Raw genomic sequence first — 19,981 nt, forward strand, 5'->3', positions numbered from 1 at the left:
GCATTCAATGTCCACAGCAGAGAGCCAAGAGGGAAAGAAAACCAAAGCCAGTCTTGACCTGTGCTGTACCATCATCAAACAGAGCAGCAGTGACACACACAGCCCCCGTGTCATCATCTCTGTGTCCCTACTGGGTAAACGCATTCAGCACTGGGTGGCAGCTACACAGTGTCCAAAAATAACTGTTTGTATTGATTCACAAAGCTGACGTTTATGACAGGGCTGCCCTCTGAAACCGTGTGTATCTACGACCAGCGTGCAGCAAAATGAATAGACTGTAGCTGGTGTGAGGAGCTGAATGTGTTCAGGGTTGTGAGGAAGAGGCCCTCTCATCAGATTTTTTTGCATTTCATTCACACACTTCAATCCCCGACTAATACACACATACATGAATGTATAAATTATAGGCCATGGGCAGCACACAGTGTTGGCACGAGCAACAAATGACAAACGTCAGGTTACGATGATCACTCTGCACACCGGCACGAACAGGGTCGAACATTACAGGTCAGCTGGTCGCCCAGCAGCTTCAGATGAGCCAGTGATAGCGAAGACACCAATCTGCTGCTGCGAACACTTCAGTGAAATGCAATTAGTTGCCCAATTCAATGATTTGTTTTTTCTTTTAGAAACTTTTATATCATCATTTAAATGTAAATGTACTTAATTACTAAATGAATTGGATTTTGACTACTGTGATTAATTAATTGATTGAATTAACTGCTCAATGCGCATAATTATTGAGCTCATTCAGTTTGACGACAACACTCCAAAGACGAGGACAGAGGTTGTCCTGAAGGCCTTTGTGGCGAGGAATCTGATCTTCATCCTGAATGTATATATTTTAAAATGTTATATGAACAACACACTGATCGATGTTTGTTTTAAAAAACAAGTTCTCCTCCAAAGATTGATGCAAATTAGATTTCACCCAATTGTTTATATGCCAGCTTTCACATCTAAAATTCTATGCAAATGTGGTATTGAAGTGAGCCATTTTCGCCTTCTTCCTCTCTTAAACATCCCCTCTATGCAAATATCCAGGACTAAACAGCCATTCGGTGCATTAAATGACTCCCACATCCATATGTCAAAACATGTATTTTATTCATTTATCTTAAAAAATTAAAATAAAGTGCTTTTATGTACAATATAATAAAAACAACAGTCACAATCTCAATGATACAAAAAATACAGTTCACAATGTTATTTTTACACAACAAATAAAAAAGAAATCATGCAGGCAAGACCACATTTGTCTAATAGTTATTCAGTCAACTAAGCTTATGGTGTTGAGTATGCTGTGGCAAAGCTGCTGCTGTGTCTCGTGGTTGAGCCGATATGGAGGATCTGAAGCTGTGCTCGCATCTTACTGCAGTACTACACCGTGCAGCACAAATGATGAACTGCTTCTATTGTGCTGTTTCTTCATAGGATGACCATTCAAACAAAACCCTGAAAGGATGCCGCGATGGATTGCCTACTTAAGCTGTTGTAGGAAAATAGACTGCTGTAGTTGTTCTACAAAATGTGATATAGTTGTCTACATTCATGTCCAGTGCAGTATGTTGCATTACTGAGGAGCCACTCAAAATGAAGCATCAATCACCATGGTAGTATCTGCTTTTTAATGAAAAGCACGTCGTTAATAAATAGGCATTTATGACACTATTAAGGTCAAGTGGCATTGTAACTTCAGCTGTTCTATATAAGACTAAGTATTATTCTTCTTAAATATTGACCTGTTCAGACAGATGTTGCCAGTGTGCACAGTATCACTTTGACACAAGCCGAGACCGCAGAATGGTACAAGATTTTGAGCAGCTCCCAGTCTTATTGTTTGCAGGTAGAGTTAATGGTGGAGGTGAATCTGTAAATCTACTGTTGACCCGTGTTGTGGAGTTCAGTGTGCCCACGGAGGGCTACAATCACGCCATTCACCACATCTCTGTTGGTGAGGTCACTGCTGGGTGGAGTACAATGTGGCACATGGCTAAAGGCAGAACAGCTTGATATCTAAAAGGCATTTTGAAAATATGTTGTGAGGTTATCCACCAAGCATCTCAAAGCAGGGTATTCAGCCACCAGAGAGGCGTTTTATCGGTGAGAAAATCTGCCTTAGCTCTGGGGACAAACAAGGCTTTTACAATGGGATTTATTCGTGTTATGCATCTGTTGGTTAGATTTATTTTGTCAGTCTTGGCTCGCATGCAAGGAAATAAGATTAAAAGGAATAGGTAGACCCTCTGGGGAATAGACTTACTTGTTTTCTTGCAAAGAGTTGGATGAGAAGTTAGACACCACTCCCATGCCTCTATGTAAATATGAAGCTACAGCCAATAGCCTGTTAGCTTAGCTTAGCATAAATTCAGCAAAACCGCTAGTGTGTTTCTGTCCAAAGGTAACAAAACCACTCTAAATGAAAATATTATCTTTGAAAGAAATGTTCAAAAACAAAAATGGAAAAACAACACAGCAACAACACGGGTCAGGAGCAGTGACTTCCTGTTGTCTCTGTTGGTTTCCTAGCAACCTCAAGGCAACAACGAGCCTCCGGGGTATTACTGCATGAGGTCTGTTACCTTTGGCCACATCCAGGCTAGCGGGTTTACGCTTGTTTCTCATCTTTATGCTAAGCTAACAGCTGCCCGTGGTAGTTTCATACTTAGCATGCAGACATGAGTGGTATCATTCCTCTCATCCAACTCTTTATCTCCTGCAATATCAAACGACCCTTAAATTCAGTATGGCATGAAAACAAAAAGACTCTTCTCCCGCTTTGACATGCTTGATAAAAAACCAGCCCGGGTGCTGAACGAACAGCACGGCGAGAAATGTGCAGAATTCTGTGCAAGAGTTGAAATGTTTGCTGAAGTAGGCAGTAAAGCGCTATGAAAACAAAATATCAGCAGTGTTCACTCTCTAGTTTTAAGACTATCTCTACAACACATCTTGCACAAGGTCCCTTAAAAACGCACAATATTAAGCACAGATACTGTATATACACAACAAAAAACGAAAGAAAAGAGGAAACACTGACCACTGTTGCGCAGTATGCTGTGCAATTACTTTGTCAACCTGGAGCAGTTACATAGCATTTTGACATCTGCTCAGTGTTCGAAATAGCAAAATGTTTATTCTGTATGGTACTGGAATATATACTGTAGGCTTACTTGATCAATACAGTGAACTGGTGATGTACGCTAAGACATGTGGTGCCATATTTTCCCTATGGCCGTGTAAATGTTTTCCATTCAGATTTACACAACACTATCAGCTTCCTACATCTTTGGAAAATTCTGCTTGTTAAGTCTCAAAAGTCTAAGCAATGTGGGTGCAAGAGTGTCCGTGATGGCTGCGCTGGTCCCTGTAATAGCTGATTTCTAAGAATCATTTTCCGTAGCAGCCACACCTTCTGTCTCTCAGTAGTTGCATTTCTTAAGAGTTCGCTCCAATTTTACTGACATGTGCAAACCTGTAAGTATTCAAGACCCTGATTACTTGTGCTTTCACATTAGCGTCGCTTTGACATCTGACTGAGTGTGGTGAATGCCATGTATTTAGGAAATATGACCTGGTGGGGGAGGATACACTGAGCTGATACGGCGTTCTGCGCAACTACATGACTACATGGTGCAGCTGCAGTCTGGACGAGAGGTCGCTAAATATTATCTCTCCACTGCAGTGACAGCTGTTAGTAGTTGTTCTGTGACTTTTTCCTTTTGGAGTGGGCTTATTAGCACTTAAAAGAAATTTGTATTGTTAGCGCTCGTCAAGCTCAATAGCCTTAAACTAGCTGTATCTGTATGTTTCAGTGTATATTAAGAAGGCATATACTGTAACTCCTTTAAGGGTAGCTGAAGGAATATTTTCTCACAACCACAAGACAAGTTTTCACATGAAGCAGTCTCCATGCCGTACCCTTTGGCCCCAGTTCAGATTTTACATGAAAGTCAATTATTTTGCCCAACACGGTCTGAAAGGTTCGTCATGAGCTAACAGTCTTAGAGAAACTTCCAATCTCACACTTCACATTTGTTTATCATTAGTGCCGCTTTACTTTTGGCGAAACCCAACTCTGGTTCCATCACCATGTGCTCTTCGACAGTGATCAATGCTAACACAAAGCATGGGAGTGGTCATAACAGAATGGCACTATTGCATTTAGAGTCGACAATCAAGTTAGTTTTGTTTTTTGGCACAGTGCACGTGATGATTTCGGTGCCGCCCTGAACATGGTAGAGGTGTGGTCGTCTGTGTTTGAAATGTCCGCTTTGACTGACATGTAACAACGGCAGGTCTCTTCTCCATATTTGCCAGGGTGTCTGTGCCAGTTTATGAGCCCATCGTAGTACCTGCAGGTCAATGCTGAAGAACAGGGCTGTCTCAGGTGCGCACAGATGCAGAGCAACGGGTTGCCTGAATTGTCCACGGTGCAGTGATGTGTGAATGAAGACCTTCCTCGAACAACGTCGTACATTCAGGAGCTAAATGCCAGTCTTTAGGCCCTGAAGCAGAATTAATGATCACCTTTTTTTGACCATTTTTCTTAAAAGTTCTTTTAACTGTTCTTCGTTCAGAGGGCTCAATTTTAACCAAGGTGTGGCTTATTCTCCTGGTCTGCCTCATCTTTCAACATCTTTATTCTCATACAGTCACGACATTTATTCAGCGAAAGGGAACAAATGTGCTCGTGACTTGCTTCCATAATGCGTGGATCATAATGAATATGCAATACATGTATTATACTCTCCTGAACCTGAACTCTTGGTCACCATGTCGCTGTAGCTTGGTTCTAATGTGCATAACAACAGAAGTATAGACTGTGGCGGCCATCTTCTGCAGAGGATGTGCAAGGTTACACATACTCAAATAGGGCTGGGCAACATATCAATACTTATTTGTTGTCTTTTTTATTATTATATCATGTGATGGAGATCAGAAAGACAATCTGATGTTGGATCTTGCATACCTAAAGAGATTCTGTGATAAATACTGATATCGGAAGAAGATCTTCTGTTTGTTTTGTTATTTTCTTCCTCATATTGCCTAGCCCTACACTCACACACATTAGCGGTGGTTAGTGGCCATGAGAATGACTCAAACAAAGGCTGTGTAGAAACTTTTCTTAGCAGGTGCCACAGTATGTGACCGCCGCTCCCTCTTCCAGCAAACCGGACCAACCTCTGGCTTCGGAGTGGAAATGGTTAAACAAAATGACCTCCGCACTGATCACAGAACAACGATGACTAAAATAAAAGATGTGCTGCGATGTAGAAGGATGTCGAGGTCTCCTCTCCTTCGCTCAGTCGCCTGTATCCTTCATGGAGATACAGGGTGGCATCTTTTTAGCGGATACTGTGCTCTCATACGATAGAGTCTTTGATCTCTGAGCCCAGCCTCACTCTGGGCCGAGGGCAGGTTGGGGAGTATTCCACGTGGCTCTCCTTCAAGTTAAGCGGCCGCCTGTCGGAGGACTCGGAGAAGCTCTTGCTGTTGTCTGGCGAGGACTCGTGGGTGGGTGTGCTGCAGATGTAGTTGTCATTTAACGTCTGGTAGCCCTTGTGATCGGAAGTAGAAACGGGAATGGTGTTACCGTTCAGGGGTAAGCTCTCTGCAGGCTTCCCCACTATCCTCGGCTTCTTCTGCTGCATGTTGGGACACTCTCCCTGCTTCAGCATGGACTTCATGTGATCTCGGTTCCTGTAGATGACGAACAGGGAGAACACCACGAGGGAGAAGGCCAGCAGGGCGCACACCACAATCAGTTCGTTCCAGTAGGTCTTTGTGTGGACCTGCTCAGAACGGGACTCCCCGGGCAGGATGATGGTCTCCTCTCGCTCAATGTGTGGTGTGCGTGAGTGACCAATCAGAGTGGTGCTTTCCTGGCGGGGCTCTGCCCTCACGCAGTAGTTGGCCAACAGCTGGCGGAAACCCTCCTCCTCAGACCAGCACTCGTAGGTCTCGATCCTGTCAGCCTGAGCCACAACCACCAGGTTTCCCTCAGGGGTGGCGTAGAGGAACTGGCTGGCGCTGTCGCTGTAGCGCCACCTCCTCTGTGCCAGGTTGGAGCGCAGCTTACAGGGCAGGACCCTGAATGTGTTGGCTGGGATTGTAATGAGCTGACAATGGGAGCCACCTATACATAAAAACAAAAAACAAAAACAATATTTTATTGTGAGTTTACAGTAATCACAAATTATTATCAAAATACAATTTACATAAATGAATAACACTGCAATCGGCTGGCGACCGGTTCAGGGTGTACCCCGCCTCTCGCTCATTGCCAGCTGGGATAGGCTCCAGCCCCCCGCAACCCCGAAAGGGATACGCGGGTAAAGAAGATGAATGAATGAATGAATAAATGAGTAACAGTATTTCTCATACACAGAGCTGCACCGCACATTGTTGAGGTCTCCATGAGGCCATACTTTGATCAAAGAGCGCCACACACACACAGAGAGAACACACTCACGAGAAGCTGTTGGTCTGGCCGATCTGGAGCTGGGAAACGTCCTGTTACAAATGGCTGACGTATCGGCCTCCTCCACATCCTGCTGCCAGTGACTGAAACCAAACACACCAAACAAAACAACAAGGTGAGGGTCAGCAGCCTTAATAACAGGCACCGTGTCTGCACCCACTTCAAGCCTGTCATTTAAAGCCTGTGAGTACACGGCGGCCTCGTCGGTCTGACGAACAGAACAATGCCCTTCTAAAAGCTACTTCTTCAAGCACATAACTATGAGCTTCTGCATGTTTATTTCATGTTTGTTTGGGTGCGTGTTCACATCTAACACAGTAAAAAACACATTCATCAAAGTCTATTATGGTTAAACAAGGTGAGGTCACACGATTTCACAGTGTGAGCACGCTGGGCCTCGTGCAAGAAGCACTCGGACATACAGACTTAAGTTGCATGCACAATCTCGTTAAAAGAATTTGTGGTATTCACCAATTATCTCACATTTAGAATTTTCTCTTAGGTGCTAACAAAATACATGAGTGGTCCAGACATGTTGTACAGATTATCTTCCTCTCTGCATGGGAGGAAAAAACATGGATTTAACCTGAAAAAATGCTAAATCAAAATTCTATTCACAATATCATCATCAACCTGGCTTACCAATTTACTGAGAGGGTTTTAGGATTTTAGATATTTCTTGGCATGCTGTGGCACAGACGCAGGTTTTCTAACTCAGACAGCTGCCTCATCCACAGTGTAACGTCACCTCCACCAAGGCTATAATATACCCTTGTCTGACGTCTCTGCGCCTGTCACGTCATCTCTTGTAGAAGTCATGTACTGCTTAGCTTAAGGACATTTTTTAGCATTTAGCAAAACAAACAAAAAAAAATGCTAATGAGGACATCTCAAGAACGTCCAGCTCTTCATGAACAGGTAAGAAATTTAGGATAAGAATATGAAAATGTTCTTACATTTTGTAAATTTTGTGTAATGTAAATCTTTTTTAAAATAATTTTGATGGGTTTTTTTTTTTTTGGTCAAAGTCATTTTTAGCATTTCTATTTATGTTTTGAGTCAATGTCTATGGCAGTGAACGAAGGTACATGAACGAATTCAAAGTGACTGTTTTGGAAAGGTGGAGGAATTGTTGGCCCGGTCTATGTGATCTCTCACCTGTCGGGTGGAGCCATCCTGACATCACGACACAGCCGCCCAGTCCAGGCGCAGTAGGGGTCTCTGGACAACACACACTCTCCACAGCTCAGGTAGTTGGAGCAGTTAGCCACAGGAACCTCCACCAGGCCAGAGTTGGACGACACAAACAGCAGACCCTGCGGAGAAGACGAACCATGTATGATACACATGTGATGTGTGATGAACTCCGGCCAGCTGCTCTCTGCCAGCAGCGTCACCTCCATTTGTATTTTTTCTTTAGCTTTTTCAACACTTTTCAGACAGTCCGGGTCACTGTGCAAAAATACTATTATCCAGAAATGCATTTTCACCACGAGTGTGACGCCGATCCTGACGTACAGCACATCCCTGTGTTCCCAAAAGCACAGTCTATATTTAGCCCGTCTTATCTACCAGTATATTAGATAGACATCATGTGGAGTCTGTCTGTCTTTCATATCCCTATTTGGAGCTCAGAGTATATTCACAAAAAGTATCTTGGACTTACAATTACATAATCTTAGATAAGATTGCTGTTTGGCTGCTTTGGCCCCGGGAGAGGCCATTATGTAATAAAGAGAGAAAGGTAATGAAATTTAGCTCCGGGTAAAATGCCAGAGAGGATCATAAACTCTGCTCCAGACGGTGCAGTAACTTACAGGAAAACTCAATGGAATGGCCGCTGTGGAAAGAAAATGTCTGTAACCAGTTTGCGCTCTGGTAAATCTAGCTCTTCCACATTTTTATGACTTGAAAATGAGTCTGAGTCTGAAATGGGTAAACATGAAATATAAACTGACACAAACCAGTTTGACAATGATCATTACAGGTGTGTATTAAAGATGACAGAGCTGTGATTTACCCTCTGAGAATCCAGCTCGATGTGTTGCACAGGCTGAGGCTCAGGAAATAGAATCATCTCCTCGATGATGTGCATCTTATCGTTGGCATTGATGGCCTTATGGAGCTTTCCGTCATCTGGAAGACACAGAGGACGAGTGGAAGTGGCATACTGAAGCCAGGGTGCAGTTTATGGAGGGACAGAAGCAACAAATCAAACACACAAAAGTATAGAGGAAAGTATTTCCCCCAAAAACTACGAAAATATGCACAAATAAGTTGCTGTTGCAGTGTAATGAGCCGTACCTGTTCCAATGAAGAGCACGTCGTACGCCCTCTCCATGCCTTGGATCTTGTGCACGGCGATCTGCGTGTAGCGCACGCTGCGTTTCAGCAGCAGCGGAGCACTGCGGATCACGCTGTCCATCAGGAAATGGTCCTTGACAAAGTTGAGCACTTTATCAGGCATGTGCAAGGACGACTGGATACCCATTTGCCTGGCGTGGTTGGTCACGCACTGCGTGGGAGTAAATTAGACATGAAAAATGAATCTCTGCTTACTGGAGTGGTTCTGGAAATGCAAACTTACAATGAGAATGCATGGAGGGCGATGACTTTGGCTTAGCACATAAAGATTAGGGTGAGGCAGCACAGGAAACACAGACTGAATGCAGTGGATACATATAACAGCAGAAACCTCTGGATTTGCTGATGTGGTAGTTTTTGACTTGCTTTTTTGGTGAATATCTGCTAGTTTTAAGTTTTTAGGCAACTGTTTGGCTCCTCTCATGAAGAGTTAAGCAGAACTTCAGCCAGACAGTACGTTTGGGTATGTAATAAACATTGTAAGTGTAAAAATAGTAAGAAAAACAGATATTTGGGATGTTAAAAATGTGAAATTGATGAAGATGCAGAGACTGAACCAGATGAAGCTGAACAGTATTGTTTTGCCACAGAATAGCTCCACTCACCGCCCCGGGCCGTGGTTCAGGCACTGGGTGGTTGTAAGTGTACCACTGCTGCGTCTCCCTGTTGACCTCTCGGTAGCGCCCGCTGAAGGCTCTTTCCACCTGCGCCATGGTGAAAGCGCACACTGCTGAGCTGCCCGACGCTCCTTTATACCTGTGAAACACATAACAAGTCCATATCTGTTCCCTGTTTGAAGACGCCATACTTCTTTTGCCGTGTGAAAATGGAGCCATTTAAAGAGTTAGTCTTACAATAGCACCCATTTACAGCACGTTACCATTTTCCTCCCAGTCCACCCTTTCTGCTGTTGTCGTCATTTTATTCAAGAAACTGGAGCAGCAACTTCTCACTAGAGAACAGTTGTAGAGTGGGCGCTTGAACGATTTCCATATTAAAACCTTTATTTGGTTGATACATTAATTAGGCATTGGGGTTGCATGAGCTTGTGTTAGTGTTTAAGCTCATTACAGCTGCTCCAAATTCAGAGGAGCCAAGTAGGAAAAGGCAACTTGCCAGGTTTGAGTGGAGATGTTAAATAAATACTGGCTGAAGATGGTGTATGTGAGCCGTGTAAATTCAAGTGTGTGTGACCGTGCATAAACATAAACTGGAACATAAATTCGATTCATCTAAGTGCCTGTGTGTGACTGGACAAACCCCTCCATTCGTCTCTTACCACTGGGAGGTGAAGACGCCGTAGAAGACGGTGCTCTCCCAGCTGTCTCCCATCGGCTTCAGGACAAACATGTCCTGGATGATGTTAAAGGGGAAGCCGTCATCGGGGAGGGAACACAGGAGCTGGGCCTTCAGGAAGGTGGTCCATTTCTTCTGCAGCACCCGCTCGCCTCCTTTATCCCCCTGCACGCAGTTCAGGTATGTCAGAGTATGTTACAGAAGACTTCATGTCTCAGTTAGCTATTAGTTATCCCGCAAAAAGAACAGAACGTGTCCAAAACAGGGTGACACAACACATGGCTACTGCAGCTAAACGTCATGAGAGCAGACAAGAACAACAAATCTGTCCATGCCAAGTGCTCCTGCTGAGCATACGTCTGCTTGTTTAGGTTGAGGCACATGACCGCTGATGATGCAGAAATAAGAGCAGTAAGATCAGAGTCAGCCCCAGACAACAAAGCAGGAGTCCCAGAAAACAGCAGTGGAGTGGAGACAGCACCTGGCCGACACCACGGCAGCACAATAACCCAGAAAACAAAAAGAAAAGAAAATGCACAAAGGCAACACTTGGAGAAATGTTTTCTTTTCATTGGAGATGAACAAATGGTGTTCAAAAATCAAACAAAACAAGCCAAAGAAATTAATTCAAGACCACATCCCACAAAGTAAGACCGGACCCCTTATTGCTGTGGTTATGGTTAGGTTTTCCATTTTAGACAAGCTGCAATGGAAAGTTAACCACAAGCTAATCAGACTGCAACCAGTTCAGACCTGAGCTTTTCATATTAACTCAAAGATCCCCTTCAGACATCAAGCCATTTAAAAACACTCTGCTGACGACCATTTGAGTCTGTTATGGTTCTGTTAATAACATTAGAATCAATTAATATGGAAATATGCTTCATTTTAAAAAGTTAAACTGCCTGGCACAACATGTCTCCTACACCACTGGAAAGTCCATCCTCGTGTGTGTGTGTGTGTGTGTGTGTGTGTGTGTGTGTGTGTGTGTGTGTGTGTGTGTGCATGCCACATTTATGTGAGTTACAGACTGAACCATGACTGGCTTTCAGACTAGTTGTAAAAAATCAGGCTCATACTGTATGTACACGTCTTGCAGTGTCAAACTCTGCACAGACTTTCTGCAGAGTGAAGCTCAAACATCCAACAGAAGTAACAATAAGCACAGCACACTCTGAGAGGAGGGGCACTTTTTACAAGTGTCAGAAGAGACCTGCAGAGTCCTTGTGTTGTATCAAATCTGCAGTCCCTCGACTTTACTGTAGAGGGTGCTACTGAGGTCATATAAGGGAATCAGAGAGTTGTTATTGTGACAGTCATGACGTCTGTTTCAGGGAAATAAACTGGACAAACAGTCACAACCAAACAGGATTTCAATGTTCTGATCCAACTCCAGCCACTTAAATCCTTTCTTGTGCAGCCTAAGTGCATTTATGCTGAATTGCAAATTATATTTTGACACTAAAATGTGTCAGACACAAAAAAAAAGCTCCTAAAAGATGCCTTAGCGCCAAATATCAGTTGTTGTTTGAAGGAGATGAGATGGTGAAATGGAAAACAAACAATGGTTACTTATTAATTACAGCTTTGAAATCAACATCAGCGTTTCCCGCCTCACATCTCCTCCAAGATCCAGCGGAGACACTCACTCTCCTTTTAAGCTGTCACAGAATATTCACATAAACAGTTATCAGACGACTTTGCTGGGACCAGCAATTATCAAAGAGCTTGTAAACACAAACCAAAAGAAAACTCCTCCCGAATACAGCGAGCAAGCTGGAAAACACAGGATGAGCGGGAGGAGGAGGAGAAGGAGGAGGAGGAAGAATAGCAAAACAAGTGGTCTCGCCCAATCTCAAGACAGTTTTCTTGCCTCGGATCCAAACTATCCCGTCAGCAGGGCCTCCAAAACCCCGAGCAACTCCAACATAACAGCACAAGGAGTGAATCAGCCTTGAGGAGATAATAAAATGCAAAACTGTAACTACCTCCGATTCCTCCTCCCTGTTTGTGCTGCACACAAACAATCATGGTGCTGAACGGTGAGGTGAAAGCTCGTGGGACTGATGCAGGCCCTGGGAGCCAATTACTAGGCTGTGGTAGTAGCCTGTCCACATAATGAGGAGACCACATTCCTGCTCTCTCAGCTGTCCACCGCCGTTGTTGCTGTGCTCCACTGCGCAGCTTGTGCTTTCAATGGCGTCGACCACTCCCACCACCCCCGACAGCCGCCCTCCAAAAACACGCTCGCTCATTCATATGTGCTGTTTTGCGCCGCTCTCACATTTGATCTGAACTTCGCATTTCAGATTGCAGATGGATGAGGAGCAAGGAAAACGGTGCCACACAATCTTCAGAATGTGCCTGCTTCCCTCCGTCCCTCAGTGTGCACACCTGAATAAACAACTGAAAGAGGGAGTGGAAGAAGGGAGGGGTACCGATAGGAGAGAGGGGGGAGGAAAAGCAACTCGGAAGCAGAATTACTTGGCAAACCCAAGTAAAACAGTAGTTATGAACACTGTGAAAAAGCTGGAGAGGCTTTGATTTATCTTTCCTTACAAGAAACATGTCCTCTTTATAAGACAGCAAACACGTCTGCCAACACATGCAGCATGTTTGAGATATTAAAACAGACCACATTTAAACATATCTGGCCTTGGCCTGACGCACAGAGGGAAGAGAGTGCATGCTTTCTGTCACTCTGCGAAAAAAGGGTGTTATAGTTAGTGAGCCTGCTAACAGGGAGCGGCCCTCATACCTCGCTGTTACCTAACTGATCTGAGTTCAGCACTTTCTGCTCACTGTAGGAGCACACAGGGCATGTGCTCAGATGTGAGGCACTATTCTGAGAAACAAAAGGTGAATACAGCAATAGTTAAGGATGTCAGCCTGCAGCAACTCAGGGACTGGTTTCCCGAAGAGATGCTAGACTGGTCTGTAGTGTTAGACTGGTCTCAATCTGAGAACTGCAGAGGTTTTCCATCTGTGGGGGGGTGTGGGAGTTGCTGGGGGAGGGAGAAACTCACGTGAGGTAAAGACATTAAGAGACAGGTGTATGCCAGTGTGCTGGAGGCAACAGGAAGTTACTAATTGTGGTTTGGCCCCCTCAAAAACAGAGTCAGCAGAAGCAGCAGTGACACAGCTAATGAAGCAATAAAGGCAGAAATCATGCACTCCTTCTCTGAGTCATAACCTTCACCACCTACACCTAAACACACACACACACACACACACACACACACACACACACACACAATGAGCATGTTTCACGATGTCTGATGAACAGACATCCAGAACTCCACAACTTGATGAGAACGATCAGATTTGTGAGTTTTCTTCAGATGAAGTAATTCAGTCTTAGTTAAGTGTTACGATAATTCAACTTGTAATGATCCTGAAAAATAAACTCTGACTTATTTTAAGTCTAAAAAGTTAGCCACTCAAACCTGTTCAGGCTAACTCTGAACCGACTCCCTGGATGGTCGTTCAGCTGACTTCTGTGCTTTCATGAGCTTATAAGTCGTAATGTGGAAACGACATGGACGCTACAAAGAAAATATGTTGTGCTTTAACATTAAATTAATAGAAACTTTCTTACCATCAACTGAACATTTACTTTCGTCATGTTTCTGCATATATGAGTCAAAGTCAGCGACTTCTGTTGTTTTTCTGACTCGACGGGGCGTTCATGTCAATTCTCCAAGTCGGAACTTGATTTTTCTGATTAGTCACAACACACTATTTTTTTGTACTGAATATTCGCAGTAAAACTTCCCTGTAAATGATGAATGAATTCTGCAGAAGGCAAACGTTTTCCACAGGAGTGAAGGAGGCTGAGCGGTTTGACACGGTTGCTCGGTCAGCCGTGTTTATGAAATTTGAAAAAAAGTCTTCTTGGAAAGGATTTACTGAAAAATTGTCCTTCTTAAGACGGTCCAGAGATAGACAGCTCGCAGTAGCAGGTGAATTTGTCTATCTGAAGTCTGACCACAAGTTAGATCTAAAGCATTGCTTTCAGTAGAAACTGAACAATAGGTGGAATTCCTATGCATCATCTCAATACACTGATTTCTCCAGCGCACTGGAGAATAAACCACCTGCACCACTACTGTAGTACCACAGAGCAGCATCTGAAAAGACGTCAGTGTGGAAAAAGAGGGCTGCCGCATTCCAGTGAAATAAAGGCGCTTTACAGAGCAGAGAAAGCCATTCTTCTGTCTCTATTGCACAGTTCATCTGCAGCAAGTTGCCACAGTCTGGGAGCCTTTCTGTCAATGATTTCCATATATAGAACCCAGGAGGTGCTCCGCCGGCTTCGAGAGGTGTCGCAGCACCGAGTGCCAGAGCCTAGCAGGACTAAGTCATTAAGCTGTCACTTAAGATTACATGCTGTCCCCACGATTACTCACATTACTGCCTCCATGAACAAGAGGCATCAGTCAGGGAGGGATGCTGAGTGCATGTTTATCAGGCAGCTTCATGGCCGTTTAATTGATCTGATGACAGGTGAAAAGGGATAAAGTCTGTTGTTGATTATTCAGGGTGATCGGCCAAACTAAACTCTGGCAGAGGGAGGAGGGGGATGACGTCGACGCTTGAAATGACGCCAGTGAATTCTGCAGTTGCTGCATGCTTTGCCTGCAACAAAAACAGGCCATACAGTAGAGTGGAAAAAGCATTTCATATTGCTGCGAAGCACCCTTGAATACTAATAATGCCTGCAAAGCTCAAAGCGCTGGCGGAGAAAGGCAAAGAGCTGGAGGGATGGACGAGTGCAGCTGACATTGTGAGGGAGATGGAAGGAGAGGGGGAGATGACATTGCAGAGAAAAGGGAGGGAGGGCGGCGTGGTAAGGAGGAGAGGATGATTCAGGCACGGGGAAACCAAATCTGTTGAAAACATGTTTGCACAGTCAAACAGAAGAAGCTTTAACGCACCAGTGACACATTTCCACTGCGTCTACACAGCCATGACGTACGCTTCGACGTGACTGAACGCGCTTTGACATGGGAGCGCGCCGCCTTGTTTTGAGGTCACTGCATCAAGATTATTAAGGATTATGAAGAGGAAGCTGGAGAGCCCGCCGCGCCTCTTATTTTAGCACGGCTGTCTTTGCGTGATGACGTCACCCCAACCCAAGGTGTCTTACCTTGCACACGCGAGCAATCCTCGACACGATGGTGTTGTCAAAGAAGTCAAACTCTTTTCCCGCCTCGCTAAAGAAGAAGTAAATCTTGTCGTCGTCTCCCACAGGGTTGCCTATTGGCTGACTCTCCTCAATGAAAGCCGACCCGACAAAGACGGGATCTGTTAAAAATAGAAGAACACAAAAGGAAACGTGGTTAGAGAGGCACGTTACGCCTTTATCATCCACCCGATGGAACTAGTTTTTCAGCCGTTTCATCACTTTTGTTCCATCGTAAATTTGGAAAGAAGTCACAGATCACACAGCAGAGCTCTGTTTTGAAGTGCAGGTGCGGCGACTGATAGGACCGGGCTGCCGCAATCTGACAGAGCTCGTCCTCGCTCTCCGTCTGCATGCATTGGCGGCCGTGCCTCGCTAATGATCGCTACTTTTTGGAGCTTATCTGCTCTGCTGGGTACATAATGGGACATGTATGGAGGCAAAAAAAAACACAGTCTGCCAATCTGATGGGGTAAATGGAGTTTACCTTGCAGCCATTTTAAAGAGTTTTCGGTCTTCAGAGCAGTTCCCTGACCCAAGCTCTTGTAAATGACTGGTTCATTCCCTTGGAAGTTGCTGACAGTCCCAGTGTACAATTCACCATCTGGATGAACACAGACAAAGATTGTATGATTTTAAATGAAGAACTTTGATTTAGCATTAATTCAACATAATAATCTACTAAGAAATGATGTGCTGGGAGCTTCCTTAACTGCAATAGATGAAGTCAGTAGTAGCTCAGTGAGCATTATGAGTGAGGGATTAGACACATCATGTCTTCCACTCATATCCAGCTCAATTATTCCCTAATTGCTCGTTAAAGAAGTTGAACACAAACAGCGTCTGCTGGTGTCCGGCGATTTATCAGAAGAACTGATGCAGACAAACAACATCAGCAGGCACATCATGACTCATTACTGAATCAAAGTGGTAGTTAAGATCAAAGTAGCTCTGGAGAACAGCTGAGCCTGTTTTCAAAGTCTCTTCCCAGAAAGAAGCCACTCATAATAATAGCTTGGTCTTTGCACGGCAAAAGTTTAAAGTGAACACAAAGAGAGGAGAAAATGAAATCTGTGTATTTCTACATACCAACAATGATGGCAGTGGATTTGTACTCTGGATTAAAGGGGCAGCGACTGCGCCCATCTTCCATCACGACCTCACCCACTTCATCTCTTTCCATTGTGAATGTTGACGTGTTCTGGAGACGAGACACAAACAGCAAATGTCCCTCAGGCACAGACCAATTAAATTCTACTTACAGTAGAGAGTGAGCTAAAGTGAGCTCAGCGACCTTGAGCTCACTCTCTCCACTTCTTCACGTCAATAACTGACTTTTAGGGAGTTTGGTCACTTTGAACATACGGTAGCTCTGTCTGGTGGACAAGCTGAAGCTTTAGGATACTGCACGTCAAAGGCTATGGACACAGCTACTGTAGTTTGCTCTGAGTCAACAACAGACACATATATGTGTGTGTGTGTGTGTGTGTGTGTGTGTGTGTGTGTGTGTGTCAGGCAGCACTACAGTAGGTATACAGGTCAATTTGCAGCCTCTGAAAACAGTTGTGTAACAGTTGTATAATGTCTTCTTTGGCACTGGAGGAGCTTCGTCAAGCCTGAGGAAAAGTGACATTACTTGAGTAATCTCAGGGTTGGGCCTTTTTACCAGAAAGCCTTTGTTAGAAACAGTGAGCAGGGACTTTTAAAGGTGCTGGTGCTGACAGGCAGGCAGGCAAGGCCTGACAGGCAGGCAGGGCCTAACAGTGGACATCATCGTGATGCTTTATGGCAGGCGTACGTGGCGTCTTCTGACCAAATGTCCAAAACCTAAAGATATCTGATTTGCACTGATAGAAAACAAAGAAAAGCAGCAAACTCTCACAATTGGTCTTTTCGCTTGATACTCAACTTAAACACTGAATTTATTATTAATTCATCAAACTTATAGCAAATTATTTTCTTTGAGTTTTCAAGCAGTCACTTCAACTTTCAAGTTTAGTATTTAATATTATGGGGCTTAGAAAAATGAGATAACACAGATTCAGATCTCTTCACGTCTGTATCAACACTAAACTGACATGTGCATATGTACATTGAAACAGCAGGGACTTGGTACTAATGAGGAGTAATCATAGTCAACAACAAAGCATTAAATGTACATGATATGGGAATGTGAGTATTGTATTCAGAAAAACGTGTGGTCAGTGAGCGGCCACACTAATAACTCGTTCCATTTAAAAATAACAGCACAGGCAGCTCCAGCCTCCGCTGCCTGGGAAATCTTCCCATGCTTCATCATTAGGAGTTGTTGTTATATTGGAGGCTTATTTGAATTCATGTCCATCATTTAATTGTTTAGTGTTTAGTGTATCTTCCTGGCTTCAGTGTCCTGTTACACTGGCCGTAAAAACCTCTGCAACTGTTTTGAGAACGGCTATAAAAATAAAGCATTTATTAATGTTAATATTATGCATCTCTGAGAGCGGCTGGACGGTAGGAATGGACTGGATGACACACACACACAAACACACACACACACACACACACACACACACACACACACACACACACACACACACACACACACACACACACTCTGGACTCTGTCAACATGACAAGTGTTCACCCAGACTTGGAGCTGGAGTCCCAGTTCAGGACCTAAAGTCCTGCCAAGTCATCTTCAGTCTGAGACGCCCCATGTTTTTCTTTTACTCTGACGTCAAGAGGGGTGTGTGTATGTGTGTGTGTTATGCTACAGCTTAAAGAGCCGAGCTGTCGCCAAGCTCGACCCCACCCCCCCTCCCCCAATCGCTGAAATCAATGTCATCCTGCTGCCGGTTACCATCACTCCAGATTTCTTCCTCCGCTAGATAACAGATCTAGCGCTTCCCTCTCGCTGGAAACCACACGCCTCGTGTAGCCCCCTGTTGACTTGTCTGGCTAAAGTGCCTCAGCAGCATTTGGTTACGCTCGGATAACAACAGATCCAATACTGACATGGTGGATGAAAGAGCTCGATTCCTCAAGAACACCAAAGAAATGCATCAAAATTCAACAGCTGTGCTAGAGAGAGAAGCAGAGAGAAATAACAATCCAGCCTTGAGTGGACTGAGAGGTCATCACTTACTATGTAGGCGCAAATGGGACTGAAGGCATAGGTGCCACACACGTAGAGGTGAGTGCTGTTCAGCCGCAGGAGAATTTTGATGTAATTGAAGCAATCAGTCTGGATGGGGAACAAACGGAGAAGCAAGTGTGAGGTCTACGAATCCACAAGAGATCTTTGCAGCTGACTGGGTTTTTATCTTGAGAGGTCCTTCAAGTCTGCACCTGAAATACTGGAGCTCATAATCACAACCCACAAATACTTCAGAAACGGCTCGATAGAAACCGTTAGACACATAAAAATGTTCCCTTTCCTCTGTAGCTGCTGGGGGAAAACCTCCCAGCGTCACACAGCATTTACCTGGTGGGCTCTCTGTAACACACAGACCAGAGTTGTGTACAACTCTGCACACTGCAGTACAAAGATTACCAAGGTTTGTCGCCTAGGGACACAACAGCTGGCATGACAACAAGGTAACAGACAGACAGAGAGAGAAAGAAGCAGTGCACAAAAAAAGAGCAATTCCCTGGCGCGCCTGCACACTTGATGAATCTATTTGTAACCGGTGTAAAGGTTTGTCAACACAAGAACTCAATGCTCATTTTATCTCCTCACCACGCCGGTGAAGCGACTCAGGGAGGGCCGCGAGGAACGAGCACACGCCCCGCGCAAGGAAATTCACGCTTTTCATACTGTCATTATGGAGCTGTTTTCCCGGGGTATTTTCATTATTTTGCTGGAGTGGTAAAAGGTGCCGCTCACCTCCAGGTTCTTCCCTTTGAAGCTGCATTCCTCTCTTTTTCCAGCGGGAGTGCCCCACGTCAGCTGAAGATGAAACAGAAACTCTGAATAAGTCTGGTGAAATGCAGTGAAGTGTGCCGATTCTACGGGGAGCTTCTTTAATATCAAAACCTACACAAAGACCTGGTGTGGGGTATGGAAAGGAACACACATGAGGTCTTATGATGGAGCAAGTAGCATGTGGAGTAGCTGGAAACGTATCATTTATTTGCTATATGTAACTTATTTGCAGTTACAAACCACATGATTAACCCAGATAAAACTATTACAGAAATGAGTCTCGAAGCGCCATTTATAGCCATGATTATGGAAAGAGCTAATTATCTGCCAGCCCATTTCTGCATCGCAGCTTTGCCTCTGCTAATCCACTTGGCATTTGGACACACTCACGTTCTTCTGCAGCTTGGTCTTGCTGATGTCCGAGAGGCTGAGGGCGAACAGCGCCTCCCTGGCTCCGACGTACAGCATGTCGTCCTCCTGGCTGAGCAGCAAAGAGGTGTAATTGAAGACGCCGTCCACAGAGAATCTCTTGGCCGACCTCTCCTTTGCATCTGGGATAAAACACACACACACACACACACACACACACACACTAGAGATTATCATCACATAGCAGGACAGAGCAGAGAGGAACAGACTGGTACAGAACATGTCCTGATGCTGGAAGCACAAGAACACACAAATGCGATCACAAGAATATAAATAGGTCCCAATTTACAACGCTCACAATACTTTCAAGCTGTGA

At 44.4% G+C, this 19,981-nt stretch overlaps 1 protein-coding gene across 1 annotated transcript in view; it reads right to left on the reverse strand.

Annotated features, from left to right (window-relative positions):
* Window positions 1-1,088: 1,088 nt before the first annotated feature.
* The window catches only part of LOC143338039 (semaphorin-4B-like), a 56,573-nt gene continuing 37,680 nt past the window's right edge, over window positions 1,089-19,981 (reverse strand). The window contains exons 3-15 of the mRNA XM_076758184.1: window positions 19,627-19,787; window positions 19,198-19,260; window positions 18,457-18,555; window positions 16,419-16,530; window positions 15,817-15,933; window positions 15,294-15,451; window positions 10,128-10,309; window positions 9,454-9,604; window positions 8,789-8,999; window positions 8,505-8,620; window positions 7,643-7,800; window positions 6,476-6,567; window positions 1,089-6,139 (exon numbers count right to left, since the gene is read on the reverse strand). Of these exons, the coding sequence (XP_076614299.1) occupies window positions 5,367-6,139; window positions 6,476-6,567; window positions 7,643-7,800; window positions 8,505-8,620; window positions 8,789-8,999; window positions 9,454-9,604; window positions 10,128-10,309; window positions 15,294-15,451; window positions 15,817-15,933; window positions 16,419-16,530; window positions 18,457-18,555; window positions 19,198-19,260; window positions 19,627-19,787 (2,393 nt within the window). The 3' untranslated portion in view covers window positions 1,089-5,366. The remainder of the gene's footprint in view (window positions 6,140-6,475; window positions 6,568-7,642; window positions 7,801-8,504; window positions 8,621-8,788; window positions 9,000-9,453; window positions 9,605-10,127; window positions 10,310-15,293; window positions 15,452-15,816; window positions 15,934-16,418; window positions 16,531-18,456; window positions 18,556-19,197; window positions 19,261-19,626; window positions 19,788-19,981) is intronic.

Source organism: Chaetodon auriga, chromosome 1 (genome assembly GCF_051107435.1).
Source record: "Chaetodon auriga isolate fChaAug3 chromosome 1, fChaAug3.hap1, whole genome shotgun sequence".
In the NCBI taxonomy this organism is placed as follows: Eukaryota; Metazoa; Chordata; class Actinopteri; order Chaetodontiformes; family Chaetodontidae; genus Chaetodon; species Chaetodon auriga.